Source organism: Coregonus lavaretus, assembly GCF_964263955.1.
Source record: "Coregonus lavaretus genome assembly, chromosome: 20".
In the NCBI taxonomy this organism is placed as follows: Eukaryota; Metazoa; Chordata; class Actinopteri; order Salmoniformes; family Salmonidae; genus Coregonus; species Coregonus lavaretus.
This window is the reverse complement of record NC_140007.1, coordinates 41,601,314-41,618,622: the sequence shown is the minus strand read 5'-3', so window position 1 is coordinate 41,618,622 and position 17,309 is coordinate 41,601,314. Positions and strand designations below refer to the sequence as shown.

The following is a 17,309-nucleotide window of genomic DNA, read 5'->3' as shown; positions in this document are numbered from 1 at the left end:
AAGAGTAGAGGGCCTAGAGAGCTGCCCTGCGGTACACCACACATTATATGTTTAACATTAGAGAAGTTTCCATTAAAGAAAACCCTCTATGTTCTACACTGCTCAAAAAAATAAAGGGAACACTAAAATAACACATCATAGATCTGAATGAATGAAATAATCTTATTAAATACTTTTTTCTTTACATAGTTGAATGTGCTGACAACAAAATCACACAAAAATTATCAATGGAAATCAAATGTATCAACCCATGGAGGTCTGGATTTGGAGTCACACTCAAAATTAAATTGGTGGATGGAGCGAGACATGATGTCCCAGATGTGCTCAATTGGATTCAGGTCTGGGGAACGGGCAGGCCAGTCCATAGCATCAATGCCTTCCTCTTGCAGGAACTGCTGACACACTCCAGCCACATGAGGTCTAGCATTGTCTTGCATTAGGAGGAACTCCACGTCTCCTGATGTACTAGCCTGTCTCCTGGTAGCGCCTCCATGCTCTGGACACTACACTGACAGACACAGCAAACCTTCTTGCCACAGCTCGCATTGATGTGCCATCCTGGATGAGCTGCACTACCTGAGCCACTTGTGTGGGTTGTAGACTCCGTCTCATGCTACCACTAGAGTGAAAGCACCGCCAGCATTCAAAAGTTACCAAAACATCAGCCAGGAAGCATAGGAACTGAGAAGTGGTCTGTGGTCACCACCTGCAAAACCAGTCCTTTATTGGGGGTGTCTTGCTAATTGCCTATAATTTCCACCTGTTGTCTATTCCATTTGCACAACATCATGTGAAATTGATTGTCAATCAGTGTTGCTTCCTAAGTGGACAGTTTGATTTCACAAAAGTGTGATTGACTTGGAGTTACATTGTGTTGTTTAAGTGTTCCCTTTATTTTTTTGAGCAGTGTATTAGATAATTGCCATATCGTGGATTCAGGGCTGAAGTTGGAAAAGCCATAACACTTAAGTTTTTTCAACAATAGGTTATGGTCAATAATATCAAAGACTGCACTGAAATCTAACAGTACAACTCCCACAATCTTCTTAGTAAAAAATTTTTTTCACCAATCATCAGTCATTTGTGTCAGTGCAGTACATGTTGAGTGCCCTTCTCTATAAGCATGCTGAAAGTCTGTTGTTAATTTGTTTACAGAGAAATAGTATTGTATTTCATCAAACACCATTTTTTCCAACAGTTGGCTAAGAGATAGCAGTAAACTGATAGGTCGGCTGTTAGAACCAGTAAAGGCCGCTTTACCATTCTTGGGTAGCGGAATGACTTTGGCTTCCCTCCAGGCCTGAGGACAAATAATTTTCTCTAGGCTCAGATTAAAGATATGACAGATAGGAGTGGATATACAGTCGTGGTCAAAAGTTTTGAGAATGACACAAATATTAATTTTCACAAAGTCTGCTGCCTCAGTTGTTATGATGGCAATTTGCATATACTCCAGAATGTTATGAAGAGTGATCAGATGAATTGCAAAGTCCCTCTTTGCCATAAAAATTAACTTAATCCCCAAAAAACATTTCCACTGCATTTCAGCCCTGCCACAAAAGGACCAGCTGACATCATGTCAGTGATTCTCTCGTTAACACAGGTGAGAGTGTTGACGAGGACAAGGCTGGAGATCACTCTGTCATGCTGATTGAGTTAGAATAACAGACTGGAAGCTTTAAAAGGAGGGTGGTGCTTGAAATCATTGTTCTTCCTCTGTTAAACATGGTTACCTGCAAAGAAACATGTGCTGTCATCATTTCTTTGCACAAAAAGGGCTTCACAGGCAAGGATATTGCTGCTAGTAAGATTGCACCTAAATCAACCATTTATCGGATCATCAAGAACTTCAAGGAGAGAGGTTAAATTGTTGTGAAGAAGGCTTCAGGGCGCCCAAGAAAGTCCAGCAAGCGCCAGGACCGTCTCCTAAATTTGATTCAGCTGCGGGATCGGGGCACCACCAGTGCAAAGCTTGCTCAGCAATGGCAGCAGGCAGGTGTGAGTACATCTGCACGCATAGTGAGGCAAAGACTTTTGGAGGATGGCCTGGTGTCAAGAAGGGCAGCGAGGTAGCCACTTCTCTCCAGGAAAAACATCAGGAACAGACTGATATTCTGCAAAAGGTACAGGGATTGGACTGCTGAGGACTGGGGTAAAGTCATTTTCTCTGATGAATCCCCTTTCCGATTGTTTGGGGCATCTGGAAAAAAGCTTGTCCAGAGACGACAAGGTGAGCGCTACCATCAGTCCTGTGTCATGCCAACAGTAAAGCATCCTGAGACCATTCATGTGTGGGGTTGCTTCTCAGCCAAGGGAGTGGGCTCACTCACAATTTTGCCTAAGAACACAGCCTTGAATAAAAAATGGTACCAACACATCCTCCGAGAGCAACTTCTCCCAACCATCCAAGAACAGTTTGGTGACGAACAATGCCTTTTCCAGCATGATGGAGCATCTTGCCATAAGGCAAAAGTGATAACTAAGTGGCTCGAGGAACAAAACATCGACATTTTGGGTCCATGGCCAGGAAACTCCCCAGACCTTAATCCCATTCAGAACTTGTGGTCAATCCTCAAGAGGCGGGTGGACAAACAAAAACCCACAAATTCTGACAAACTCCAAGCATTGATTATGCAAGAATGGGCTGCCATCTGTCAGGATGTGGCCCAGAAGTTAATTGACAGCATGCCAGGGTGGATTGCAGAGGTCTTGAAAAAGAAGGGTCAACATTGCAAATATTGACTCTTTGCATAAACTTAATGTAATTGTCAATAAAAGCCTTTGACACTTATGGAATGCTTGTAATTATACTTCAGTATACCATAGTAACATTACATTTACATTTACATCATTTAGCAGACGCTCTTATCCAGAGCGACTTACAAATTGGTGCATTCAACTTATGATAGCCAGTGGGACAACCACTTTTTTTTCTCCTCTTTTTAAAATTTTCTTCATGGGGGGGTGGGTTGAAGGATTACTTTATACTATTCCAGGTATTCCTTAAAGAGGTAGGGTTTCAAGTGTCTCCGGAAGGTGGTCAGTGACTCCGCTGTCCTGGCATCGTGGGGGAGCTTGTTCCACCATTGGGGTGCCAGAGCAGCGAATAGCTTTGACTGGACTGAGCGGGAACTGTGCTTCCGTAGAGGTAGGGGAGCTAGCAGGCCAGAGGTGGATGAACGTAGTGCCCTCGTTTGGGTGTAGGGTCTGATCAGAGCCTGAAGGTAAGGAGGTGCCGTTCCCCTCACAGCTCCGTAGGCAAGCACCATGGTCTTGTAGTAGATGCGAGCCTCAACTGGAAGCCAGTGGAGTGTGCGGAGGAGCAGGGTGACATGAGAGAACTTGGGAAGGTCGAACACCAGACGGGCTGCAGCGTTCTGGATAAGTTGTAGGGGTTTAATGGCACAGGCAGGGAGCCCAGCCAACAGCAAGTTGCAGTAATCCAGACGGGAGATGACAAGTGCCTGGATTAGGACCTGTGCCGCTTTCTGTGTAAAATAGGGTCGTACTCTGCGAATGTTGTAGAGCATGAACCTGCAGGATCTGGTCACCGCTTTGATGTTAGCGGAGAACGACAGGGTGTTGTCCAGGTTCACGCCAAGGTTCTTTGCACTCTGGGAGGAGGACACAATGGAGTTGTCAACCGTGATGGCGAGATCATGGAGCAGGCAGTCCTTCCCCGGGAGGAAGAGCAGCTCCGTCTTGCCAAGGTTCAGCTTGGCAAGACAGCTGACAAAAATATCTAAAAACGCTGAAGCAGCAAACTTTGTGAAGACCAATACTTGTGTCATTCTCAAAACGTTTGACCACGACTGTAGAGTCAGCTACCATTATTTATTTAACCTTTTATTTAAACAGGGAGTCACACTGAGATTTACATTATATTTTACAAGAGAGCCCTGTATACATTACAATAAAATCAGAATAATAAAACAATATAATTCAGCACACAATAACAAAATAAACATATTCAATAAAAGCAATCACATTCAACTACATAGAGGTCCTCAATCAATCATTTAAACTGCCTGAGTGGCACCAGCACATCTAACTGCAGTGAATTCTGCAGATTGTTCCACAAATTAGGGGCAAAAAAACTAAACGCAGATTTTCCCAAATCTGTGGAGACTGAAGGGATATCTAGTGTTATCCATTCCTGAGAACGGGTTTGGTAACTTATGATTCTTAACATAATTAATGAAGTTACATATGAAGGGAGTTTCTGTCAGATTGCTTTGTAAATAAATAAAAGAGAATGCAGCTCTCTTCTTACAGACAGAGAGGTCCATCCCACATTTTTATACAGACTACAATGATGAGTCCTAAAATTGTCCCCTATGATAAAACGTATTGCGGAATGTGTCCAAGGGTTTCAAAACAGAGGTTGCCGCATGCTCGTAAACAATATCACCAAAATCCAATACAGGGAGAAGCGTTGTTTGAACAATCTTTCAGTACTGAGGCATGATTTATTTCGATATAAAAAAACAATCTTGGATCTTAGCTTCTTAGTCAGATTTTCTTTATGCATGACGAAGGACAACTTGTCATCAATCCAGACACCCAGGTACTTATATTGAGAAACAATTTCAATTTGGGCTCCATTTGTAGCGCAAATATGCAGGTCCTCAGGGTCAACATTTCGTGACTTAGAGAACAGCATGATCTTGGTTTTACTCGTATTTAACACTAATTTAAGATTTGTAAGTGATTTCTGAATTGAATCAAAGTCATGCTGAAGTTCACGAATGGCCTGCTGCACTGTGCACAGGAATACAAAACTGTGTCATCTGCATAGAGATGAATGTTACAAGTATTAACAGTGTTTCCTCTGTCATTATTATACAAGGTGAACAATAATGGACCCAAAATAGAACCCTGAGGAACTCCTTTTTGAATCTCAAGAAATTCAGATTGAACCCCATCTGTTAAGATGGCCTGAGTTCTGTCGCTAAGATAATTCTGAAACCATAAACAGGCTGTGTATCACAGGCTTATTCTTGATAACTTCTTCAGCAAAACAGAATGATCAACAGTGTCGAACGCCTTTGACAGGTCAATAAACAAAGCAGCACAGCTCTTTTTAGCATCCAAGGCATTGACAAGATCATTAACAACTTGCGTGGTTGCTGTGGTAGTACTATGCCCAATCCTCAGTAGCTTTCCATCGAAGTTGTCAATGCGAGGAGGTTTGTCATTATTGATCGATACCAATAATTTTTCCACCTCTCCAACACTAACGTTACAAAATTCTAACTTACTATGCTTTTCTTTCATAATTTGTTTTTTTATGCATGAATACGAAGGCTCACTGCTCATTGTTGGAATTTCCTGCCTAAGTTTGCCCACTTTGCCAATTAAGTAATCATTAAAATAATTGCCAACATCAAACGGTTTTGAATTTGTAATACAGTCTCTTGTTCTTTTTGTAGAGTTTAGTCATATAATTTCTCAATTTGCAGTAAGTCAGCCAGTCAGATGTGCAGCCAGACTTATTGAGAGAGAGAGAGAGAGAGAGAGAGAGAGAGAGAGAGAGAGAGAGAGAGAGAGAGAGAGAGAGAGAGAGAGAGAGAGAGAGAGAGAGAGAGAGAGAGAGAGAGAGAGAGAGAGAGAGAGAGAGAGAGAGAGAGAGAGAGAGAGAGAGGAGAGAGAGAGAGAGAGAGAGAGAGAGAGAGAGAGAGGAGAGAGAGAGAGAGAGAGAGAGAGAGAGAGAGAGAGAGAGAGAGAGAGAGAGAGAGAGAGAGAGAGAGAGAGAGAGAGACAGAGACAGGCTGCTAAGGATTTCCCATGATACCCCCTCTTGCTGTCAGGCCCCTCTGCTCATTACAGTGGCTCCACACGTCATGCTTCAGTCCCGTGGCGTCTCTCCAGGGACCTGTCCTACTAACCAAAACAGAGCAGTGGACCGACCAACGGATGCACCCCCACCAACAGACCATAAACAGCCATCCATATTGATGAGCCTCGGGCTAAATAAATAGCTTCCATGCAATGTGATTAATTCTGTACACGCTTAGAAATAAAGTTCCTTATAGAACCAATAAGGTTCCATCGCTTGCTTAATATATGGAACCCTAAAAGTTCTATATAGAACCCTTTTATACCTAGAGGTTGTTCTTGACTGAACCAGAATGGTTCCATTTAGAACCCTGCATGGTGCCATTTATGAATTATGGCTACTACGATTAAATAGTAATAATTTGAGCTAAGAATATAATTGAATAAACAATTAAATAATGGACAAAATAATACCGGCATAGTTTTTTGAATGTATTGTCATTATATGCAGACATACAGTAGTTTGGAAATATGCACTGGTGTCCAGGGAAGCATCTCTTTGTTTGAATGATGACCCACGTCAACTCTGGCTGACTTCTTTACACTACAATACAATATACACTGCTCAAAAAAATAAAGGGAACACTTAAACAACACATCCTAGATCTGAATATATGAAATAATCTTATTAAATACTTTTTTCTTTACATAGTAGAATGTGCTGACAACAAAATCACACAAAAATTATCAATGGAAATCAAATTTATCAACCCATGGAGGTCTGGATTTGGAGTCACCCTCAAAATTAAAGTGGAAAACCACACTACAGGCTGATCCAACTTTGATGTAATGTCCTTAAAACAAGTCAAAATGAGGCTCAGTAGTGTGTGTGGCCTCCACGTGCCTGTATGACCTCCCTACAACGCCTGGGCATGCTCCTGATGAGGTGGCGGATGGTCTCCTGAGGGATCTCCTCCCAGACCTGGACTAAAGCATCCGCCAACTCCTGGACAGTCTGTGGTGCAACGTGGCGTTGGTGGATGGAGCAAGACATGATGTCTCAGATGTGCTCAATTGGATTCAGGTCTGGGGAACGGGCGGGCCAGTCCATAGCATCAATGCCTTCCTCTTGCAGGAACTGCAGCCACATGAGGTCTAGCATTGTCTTGCATTAGGAGGAACCCAGGGCCAACCGCACCAGCATATGGTCTCACAAGGGGTCTGAGGATCTCATCTCGGTGCCTAATGGCAGTCAGGCTACCTTTGGCGAGCACATGGAGGGCTGTGCGGCCCCCCATAGAAATGCCACCCCACACCATGACTGACCCACCGCCAAACCGGTCATGCTGGAGGATGTTGCAGGCAGCAGAACGTTCTCCACGGCATCTCCAGACTCTGTCACGTCTGTCACATGTGCTCAGTGTGAACCTGCTTTCATCTGTGAAGAGCACAGGGCGCCAGTGGCGAATTTGCCAATCTTGGTGTTCTCTGGCAAATGCCAAACATCCTGCATGGTGTTGGGCTGTAAGCACAACCCCCACCTGTGGACGTCGGGCCCTCATACCACCCTCATGGAGTCTGTTTCTGACCGTTTGAGCAGACACATGCACATTTGTGGCCTGCTGGAGGTCATTTTGCAGGGCTCTGGCAGTGCTCCTCCTTGCACATTTGTGGCCTGCTGGAGGTCATTTTGCAGGGCTCTGGCAGTGCTCCTCCTGCTCCTCCTTGCACAAAGGCGGAGGTAGCGGTCCTGCTGCTGGGTTGTTGCCCTCCTACGGCCTCCTCCACGTCTCCTGATGTACTGGCCTGTCTCCTGGTAGCGCCTCCATGCTCTGGACACTACGCTGACAGACACAGCAAACCTTCTTGCCACAGCTCGCATTGACGTGCCATCCTGGATGAGCTGCAAAACCTGAGCCACTTGTGTGGGTTGTAGACTCCGTCTCATGCTACCACTAGAGTGAAAGCACCGCCAGCATTCAAAAGTGACCAAAACATCAGCCAGGAAGCATAGGAACTGAGAAGTGGTCTGTGGTCACCACCTGCAGAACCACTTCTTTATTGGGGGTGTCTTGGTAATTGCCTATAATTTCCACCTGTTTTCTATTCCATTTGCACAACAGCATGTGAAATGTATTGTCAATCAGTGTTGCTTCCTAAGTGGACAGTTTGATTTCACAGAAGTGTGATTGACTTGGAGTTACATTGTGTTGTTTAAGTGTTCCCTTTATTTTTTTGAGCAGTGTACTTTGTCCATTAGTTACAGAAGTGTGTCTTCTGCTCTCATCAGTAAGGGAGTGTTTTGAGGATGTGAACCCAGCAGCCCTCCAGTTGTCAGATCAATTCCACCCGTTTTTTTTCCAGCGCCCAGCCCGGGATTTGAACTTGCCACCTTTTGACCACAGGTCCAACTCCTGCAACAGGTCCAACTCCTAAGCTGTTGGACTACCTGCTTGACTGGTTCCAGATAATAAGAAAAAAAGGAGCGATAGCATGAGTTAATCTGCCAAAATGAAGACAAAATGCTATTGTGTTAAAAGTAATGTAATGATTAACTAGGTGATTGGATCACCAAGACTTATTAAACATCATTTATTATGTAATTTATACAAACCTCTCAGTCAGAAACAGTCTCCGAATGGCTTCATGAAACATAGGCTAGTCCCCTCACCTGACTCCACACTGGAATAAAATTAACAGTTAGCTAATTGCCAATGTCAGGCTGGGTCTGTAGCTCTATTTGGCATATCACATAATAAAAAATAATGTTTATTTGAAAGAGTTAGTTGGCTAGCTTTGAAAGTGGCAAATTAAAGTAGCCTTTTCTGTTTAGCTAGCTAAGTTATTCTAATAACTTTTCAACTTTATTTATCTAGCCTATAGTTTATCATATGACTTTGGCTTTGTATATTTGAATTAAGTAAAGTGGAACTGACAGCGTTTAAGCTTATTAAAATCTGTTCATATACACCCTCAGGAAGAATATGACATTTATTTTTTATTTTTTAAATTCTGACAAGTGAGCACTTAGATATGGTCATTTTCACATTTAATAAATTCATAGAATGTTTGGGAATGACATAGTAAGGCATTTGTGAAAATCCTATAGCAATATAGAATGGGAAAGCGGCTGTTAGTTTGGACTATAATAGACACTGCAGTAAATAAAACCTAATAAAAACATCTGTCTTGTCCAGGACACAGACCAGTGTGCCATAGCCAATCAGAGCTACAGTAGGCCTATATGCATACATGGGCCACACAGGCCTGCCATCATTCTCTTTGAACTGGTCAAAATACACCTGAACGGATTTCTGTAAATATGTATATACCACGGGAGTCCTCTTACATTTGGGAACTTCACAGTCCTATTGATCAAACCACCATAAAAGGGTAGGCTATCTCTCCCTCAGTTGCCTATGCACATCAACAACAACACGATCAACAACTAATACTAGCCAGAGGGAGATGAGCTAAAATCTAACAAGGGAACATTAGATAAACCCTCTCAAACTTTTTAAGCTAGATGGCCGTCAAAATTGCACTGAAACAAAGGGGAATAGTAGCCTGCTCGTCCTTCTGCAGCTTGCCTGCCAATGCATGCTTGTCCCAACCCACTTTTTGAAAACTGAATGGGAACTGCCCACCCATGCCAAATACGCAAGCCAAGGGGTGTCAAACTCAATCATAGCCAAATTGTTTTTACAAATAAAAGTGCAACTGCGACCCAAACTGGCAATTGTTTTTATTAGAAAAAATATGGACCTTTATAATGTCCACTATGTGCATAGGATGCTGTGTATAGCATTTTAACATATTAAAACAAAAGAAGAGATACATAATATTTGTCCAGCCTTTGCTGCTATACTTGCAGATGTGCATAATATGCTGTGACCCTAATCAAAAAGTATTTAATAACTCCAAATAACAGAAACGTAGCTATAGGTTTGTTGTAACATTTAAACGTAAAACATGTTTTACATTTTTTTTGCACCGCATGGATCACCGGTGCCTTTGAATGCAGCATTGCTGTATGGTGCACTCAAAATGTATTGTAGTTGAGTAGCCAGCCTAGTCTACTGCTCAAATGTTGCTGTAAATGGCCTACGTTTCTCCTTTGGCGATTTAGTTATTTGGTTATTCATTGTCAAGCTTTAAAAACTGAAGCCAGACTGCAACATTATATAGTAGCCTTTCCCTCTGCTGCGCGCTGTAAACGGAACACACGAAAGCAACGCAATTGAAGTTGAATTCAGCGCATCAGGCTATAATTTAATAAATAAGATGACTCAACTGTTGACTCATTTATACTTGTGTGTCCTATTCGGCCCGCGGGCCTTCTGTTTGACATGTGCGCTAGCCTATTAGCCACGTTATGACTGGCTTGTGATCAATGCCCTTGCTAGTTTGATTGTATTGACATTACCAGCCTTAGTTACAGTCATCCATTTTTATTCAAAATATTGAGTCATTGAATCTGAAACAGTGTATCCCAAATAGGTGGAGGGAGCAAACAATGTACCAGGCCAGCTGTGATTTACAACCTGATAGCAATATTGTTGGACTACCAAGAAATGTATTTGTGAATTATATTAATCATGCATTGAACTGCATCCATCTATTCTGCCAACAATGCCTTACTGTACGTCATGGAATGTTTTGTCAAATATAACATATTTTTTAAACCTCTTATAAAGTTGGTTTTGAAGCTTAAACTGGGAATTTGATATTTTTGGCTGATATTATGATTGTCTGTTTGTTTCATATCTGCAAAGTAGTTAAAACGCTGTCAGTTCCACTTTAATACATTGAAAAATAATGTGCTTATTGGTAGGCTACTTGCAAGGCCTCCTGTAGCTCAGTTGGTAGAGCATGGCGCTTGCAACGCCAGGTTTGTGGGTTCGATTCCCATGGGGGACCAGTATGAAAAATGTGTGCATTCACTAACTGTAAGTCGCTCTGAATAAGAGCGTCTGCTAAATGACTAAAATGTAAGTTGCTGAAATGGATTGGCAGTTGTTTTTTTTATCAGAATGGCAGTTAAATTTTGAACTGGCCAAAAGGTTCTATATGGAACCACTTTTTTTTTTTTATCTAAGAGTGTATGCTTTTAATTGAACACATTATTTCCTCTTGCTTCTAGCTAGCATTTAATTTGCAACAGCACAGGTTTGTATGAACCTTGCTGTTTGCCACTCAGACCTTGGCAACAATGTTGCTAAATATGAATTCGATCTTCCCCCTGCCATAGCCAGCTAACGGTGTCGGACGTCAGCTATCTATTTTTCTGAACAGGCGAAATCATGCAGCAGCATCATTAATATGGATATAAATATCAATGGAAAACGGAGCAAACTAATTAAAAGGGAATGTTAGCTGTCATTTCAGAGTTTGATGTGACTGGGTTAGCTTTTGTTAGCTGTTGATTTCTAAAATCCCCATTACACTCTGGGGTACACTCTTAGAAAAAAGGGTTCCAAAGGGTTCTTTGGCTGTCCCCATAGGATAACCCTTTTTGGTTCCAGGTAGAACCCTTTTTGGTTCCATGTGTAACCCTCTGTAAAAAAGGATTCTACATGGAACCCAAAAGGGTTCTACCTGCAACCAAAAAGGGTTCTTCAAAGGGTTCTCCTATGGGGACAGCCGAAGTACCCTTTAACGTTCTAGATATAAACTTTTTTTTCCTAGGAGTATAGGGATAGAACCCTCAAGGTTCTTCACCTTAACTGGGTATATATACAGTATATACTGTATACAACCTGTTTTAGTAAAGGGCTCTTTAATCTTGTCCAAAGAACCAAAAGGTTCTATATAGAACCCCAAATAATATTTTTTTCTAGGAGTGTATGGTGTTGCTTTTTCATTTCCTCTTAAAGTGAAGAGGTTGGATCGGAGTCACAATTAAAGCTGAACGTGTTTCCTGTGGTTATTATGCTGTCCGACTAGCTTTAAATGTTGGAGCATCGGAACATTTGTTGTACTTTAGAGCTGTTGTCCAGAATACTATTCTTTAGGGTTAGACTTGACCATAGAGTAATATCCCACTGGGCACAGACTTCAATTTAATTCATTATTGTTATTTTATTGTGTTTTTGTATTTATTAATTTTTTTACTTTAGTTTATTTAGTAAATGTTTTCTTAACTCTATTTTCTTAAAACTGCATTGTTAGGTAAGGGCTTGTAAGTAAGCATTTCACGGGAAGGTCTACACCTGTTGTCTTCGGCGCATGTGACATAAAATTTGATTTGATTTGATATTCCATGTTGGTTCAATGTAATTTCATTGAAATTATGTGGAAACAACATTTATTCAACAAGTGTGTGGCCAGTGGAATGTTGATGGTGTGCTACAGTGAGATGCTATGCAAAGGTTATCTGTTGATGTTCTTCTCCAGGACATTGCTACCATGCAGCTGTGTGCCAACAAGCTGGACAAGAAGGACTTCTTTGGGAAGTCTGACCCCTTCCTGGTCTTCTACAGAAGTAACGAGGATGGAACGTGAGAGTAGCTTCTGAGGAAATGTCCTAGTTTCCTAGCATACATGTTTTCCTATGCTTTACAACAGTATGCAATGTATGTCTGTGTGTTCGGTTCTAGCTCTGAGGATCATATGTCCTCATCTTGGGATTGTTTCTAGTGATTGCTAGTGATATCACCTAAGTACATTGTGAGTTCCTCTCTGTAACTTTCTCTACTACTCTGTTCCAGGTTCACTATCTGTCATAAGACGGAGGTGGTTAAGAACACACTGAACCCTGTGTGGCAGCCCTTCACCATCCCAGTGAGGGCCCTTTGTAACGGCGACTATGACAGGTTAGAGTGGAGAGGACAGAGGGACAGTATGCTTTAGGTTGCATGACCAATGATTGTCCTTCAGGCTGGGGATGTGACTGTCTATGACTGTGTTGTATGATAGGATTGTGGTCATACGCACATCCTTAAAAAAAACATAGGTGCTGAGCTAATGAAGTAAACTAGAACAGACAGACAGGCCCGCACACTGAATATGCTCCCAGTTACCTTTATTGACAGCGTTTCGATCCACAAGGATCTTCGCCAGGTCAGGTATGTTGTATGATATCAATAGGATTGAAACATTGGGACACTGTCTGGGGGAACCAATGGGGAACCTCTACAGTACTGAGCAGCAGGATGATGATTTCAACTGTCAGTCACTGGGGCGATCAGAATAATGCCAGCAGTCGGCCTTGGTTTCCCAGGGGCCAGCACTGGTGTTATTGGGATTGACTCGGAGTTACCACACCACGTTACCACACCACGTTACCACACCATTCACTGTCAACGATGCTGATGGAGTCTCTGTGAGTCAATGTTGTGTTGACAGGACATCAGCCTACCTCTCATGGACATGTATCAGCGTGACACCTTTTCTTTAGAAGGAATAGGTCTATGGTGGTTGTGTCAAAGGTCATGTTGTCTAATGAAATACAGTGAGCTCTGAAAGTATTGGAACAGTGACACATTTTTTGTTTTTTTTGGCTCTGTACTCCAGCACTTTGGATTTGACATTATACAATGACTATGAGGTTAAAGTGCAGACTGTCAGCTTTAATTTGAGGGTGTTTTCATCCATATCGGGTCCATATCATCCATATTTGGTCCCCTAAAATGGGGGGACTATGTACAGAAAGTGCGGTAATTTCTTAACGGTTCACCTGATATGGATGGAAATACCCTCAAATTAAAGCTGACAGTCTGCATTTTAACCTCATAGTCATTGTATCATTTCAAATCCAAAGTGCTGGAGTACAGAGCCAAAACAACAACACATGTGTCACTGTCCCAATACCTTTGGAGCTCTCTGTACATTTTTTGAAATGTTTTTTTTCTGTTTCCCTCCTAGAACAGTGAAGGTGGATGTGTATGACTGGGACAGAGATGGAAGGTAATTTTAGTGCACTTTTTGATTTACACATGAATGTCTAATGCTTTGTGAATGTGTCTCATGCTGTCAGTTATTCTTCCCTGTAGCCACGATTTCATTGGTGAGTTCACCACAAGTTACAGAGATTTCTCGCGTGGACAAAACCAGTTTAATGTCTATGAGGTGAGCCACAAATGTTTGTTCATTTTCAGTAGCATACAGTGCATTTGGAAAGTATTCAGACCCCTAAGACTTTTCCCACATTTTGTTACGTTACAGCCTTCTTCTAAAATGGATTAAATAAAACAATGTCCTCATAAATCGACACACAATACCCCATAATGACAAAGCGAAAACAGGTTTTTAGACATTTTTGCAAATGTATTAAAACTTTAAAACAGAAATACTTTATTTACATAAGTATTCAGACCCTTTGCTATGAGACTCGAAATTGAGCTCAGGTGCAACATGTTTCCATTGATCATCCTTCAGATGTTTCTACAACTTGATTGGACATGATTTGTAAAGACACACACCTGTCTATATAAGGTCACACAGTTGACAGTGCATGTCAGAGCATTAACCAAGCCATGAGGTCGAAGTAATTGTCCGTAGAGCTCCGAGACAGGATTGTGTCGAGGCACAGATCCGGGGAAGGGTACCAAAAAATTTCTGCAGCATTGAAGGTCCCCAAGAACACCATGGCCTCCATCATTCTTAAATGGAAGAAGTTTGGAACCACCAAGACTCTTCCTAGAGCTTGCCGCCCGGCCAAACTGAGCAATTGGGGGAGAATGGTCTTGGTCAGGGAGGTGACTAAGAACCCGATGGTCGCTTTAACAGAGCTCCAGAGTTCCTCTGTGGAGATGGGAGAACCTTCCAGAAGGACAACCATCTCTGCAGCACTCCACCAATCAGGCCTTTATGGTAGAGTGGCCAGATGGAAGCCACTCCTCAGTAAAAGCCACATGACAGCCCGCATGGAGTTTGCCAAAAGGCACCTAAAGGTCTCTCAGACCATGAGAAACAAGATTCTCTGGTCTGATGAAACCAAGATTAAACTCTTTGGCCTGAATGCCAAGTGCCACATCTGGAGGAAACCTGGCACCATCCCTACTGTGAAGCATGGTGGTGGCAGGATCATGCTGTGGGGATGTTTTTCAACGGCAGGGACAGGGAGACTTGTCAGGATCGAGGGAAAGATAAACTGAGCAAAATACAGAGAGATCCTTGATGAAAACCTGCTCCAGAGCACTCAGGACCTCAGACTGGGGCGAAGGTTCACCTTCCAACAGGACAACGACCCTAAGCACACAGCCAAGACAACGCAGGAGTGGCTTCGGGCCAGAGGCCAGACTTGAACCCGATCGAACATCTCTGAAGAGACCTGAAAATAGCTGTGCAGCGATGCTCCCCATCCAACCTGACAGAGCTTGAGAGGATCTGCAGAGAAGAATGAGAGAAACTCCTCAAATACTTGTAACGTCATATCGAAGAAGACTCGAGGCTGTAATTGCTGCCAAAGGTGCTTCAATAAAGTACTGAGTAAAGGGTCTGAATACATATGTAAATGTGATATTTTATACTAATTTTCTTTATACATTTGCACAAATTTCTAAAAACCTGTTTTTGCTTTGTCATTATGGAGTATTGTGTGTAGATTGATGAGGGGGGAAAAACGATTTAATCAATTTTAGAATAAGGCTGTAACGTAACAAAATGTGGAAAAAGTCAAGGGGTCTGAACACTTTCCGAATGAACTGTACACCAGTATATGCATATGTGATTACTATTGTCATGAACATCCTTTCAGTTTTGTTGATGTTATGTTGTACCTTGACTAGATGTGTACATCCACATTATATAAATATCTACCGCAAGCATCTTCCGTTCATAATGCTTTTTTTATCCATTATTTTATTTTCCATAAACCAGGTTCTAAATCCCAAGAAGAAGGGCAAGAAAAAGAAATACATTAACTCCGGCACGGTAAGTACCTCCCTCCTATCTGCCTGTCAGCTTCACCATTGTAATGATTTATATGAGTCACTATTGTCATCCTACTATCCTTCTCCCCACCCCCACACCATCACCACTATCATCAGGTAACACTGCTGTCCTTCAAAGTGGAGTCAGAATATACGTTTGTGGATTTCATCCGAGGCGGGTGAGTGGAATGTTAATTAGCCCAGTGTTCATTAAGCCTATGCCTGTGTGGATAAACAGGAAACCCTCCTGACTCCAGGCCTTGGACATGGAGCTATTACTTCACACTGCTACATTCAACCAGTTAGTCAATTAGGGCCATGGCCATAGTAATATAACAACTACTCAATAAACTATTGATCAACGTCCTGGTTGAAGAGGTTTGGTCCTTGGATGGCAGTATTCTAATTTGGATCAAGTTGATCTTTTTAATGTTTTCAACCCCTTCTTTCCCAACAGGACACAACTCAACTTCACAGTAGCCATCGATTTCACTGCTTCTAATGGTAAGTGGAGCTCAGGGCGGTCATTGGCCATATAAAAACATTTACACATACAGTAGATTAATTTCAAATGCAAATGTATCCTAATTACACTACATGACCAAAAGTATGTGGACACCTACCGTCGAACATCTCATTCCAAAATTATGGGCATTTTATGCTGTAGCGTTAAGATTTATCTTCACTGTAACTAAGGGGGCTAGCCCGAACCATGAAAAACAGCTCCAGCCAACAAACTTAACAGTTGGCATTATGCATTGGGGCAGTTAACGTTCTCCTGGCATCTGCCAAACCCAGATTGGTCTGTCAGACTGCCAGATGGTAAAGAGTGATTAATCACTCCAGAGAATGTGTTTCCACTGCTACTGAGTCCAATGGCGGCGAGCTTTACACCACTCCAGCCGACACTTGGCATTGCACATGGTGATCTTAGGCTCGCGTACTGCTTCTCGGCCATGGAAACCCATTTCATGAAGCTCCAGACGAACAGTTCTTGTGCTGAAGTTGCTTCCAGAGGCAGTTTGGAACTCGGTAGTGAGTGTTGCAACCGAGGACAGACGATTTTTACACACTACGCGCTTCAGCACTCTGCGGTCCCGTTCTGTGAGCTTGTGTGGCCTACCACTTCGCGGCTGAGCCGTTGTTGCTCCTAGACGTTTCCACTTCACAATAACAGCACTTACAGTTGACCGGGGCAGCTCTAGCAGGGCAGAAATTTGACAAACTGACTTGTTGGAAAGGTGGCATCGTTTGACGGTGCCACGTTGAAAGTCACTGAGCTCTTCAGTAAGGCCATTCTACTGCCAATGTTTTTCTATGGAGATTTCATGGCTGTGTGCTCGATTTTATACACCTGTCAGCAACTGTTGTGGCTGAAATAGCGGAATCACTCATTTGAAGGGGTGTCCGCATACTTTTCTATATATATATATATATATATACACAGTTGAAGTCGGAAGTTTACATACACCTTAGCCAAATATATTTAAATCCAGTTTTTCACAATTCCTGACATTTCATCCTAGTAAAGATTCCCTGTCTTAGGTCAGTTAGGATCACCACTTTATTTTAAGAATGTGAAATGTCAGAATAATAGTAGAGAGAATTATTTATTTCAGCTTTTATTTCTTTCATCACATTCCAGAAGTTTACATA

The 17,309-nt window shown here is 42.2% G+C and overlaps 1 protein-coding gene across 2 annotated transcripts in view; it reads left to right on the top strand.

Annotated features, from left to right (window-relative positions):
- The window catches only part of LOC311147892 (copine-9-like), a gene marked incomplete at both ends in the record, with an annotated part of 113,317 nt that overhangs the window by 76,803 nt on the left and 19,205 nt on the right, over positions 1-17,309 (top strand). For both annotated transcript variants that reach the window (XM_084184722.1, XM_084184721.1), the window contains 7 exons: positions 12,175-12,278; positions 12,489-12,593; positions 13,645-13,686; positions 13,773-13,848; positions 15,601-15,654; positions 15,771-15,832; positions 16,111-16,157. In XM_084184722.1, the coding sequence (XP_084040848.1) occupies positions 12,175-12,278; positions 12,489-12,593; positions 13,645-13,686; positions 13,773-13,848; positions 15,601-15,654; positions 15,771-15,832; positions 16,111-16,157 (490 nt within the window). The remainder of the gene's footprint in view (positions 1-12,174; positions 12,279-12,488; positions 12,594-13,644; positions 13,687-13,772; positions 13,849-15,600; positions 15,655-15,770; positions 15,833-16,110; positions 16,158-17,309) is intronic.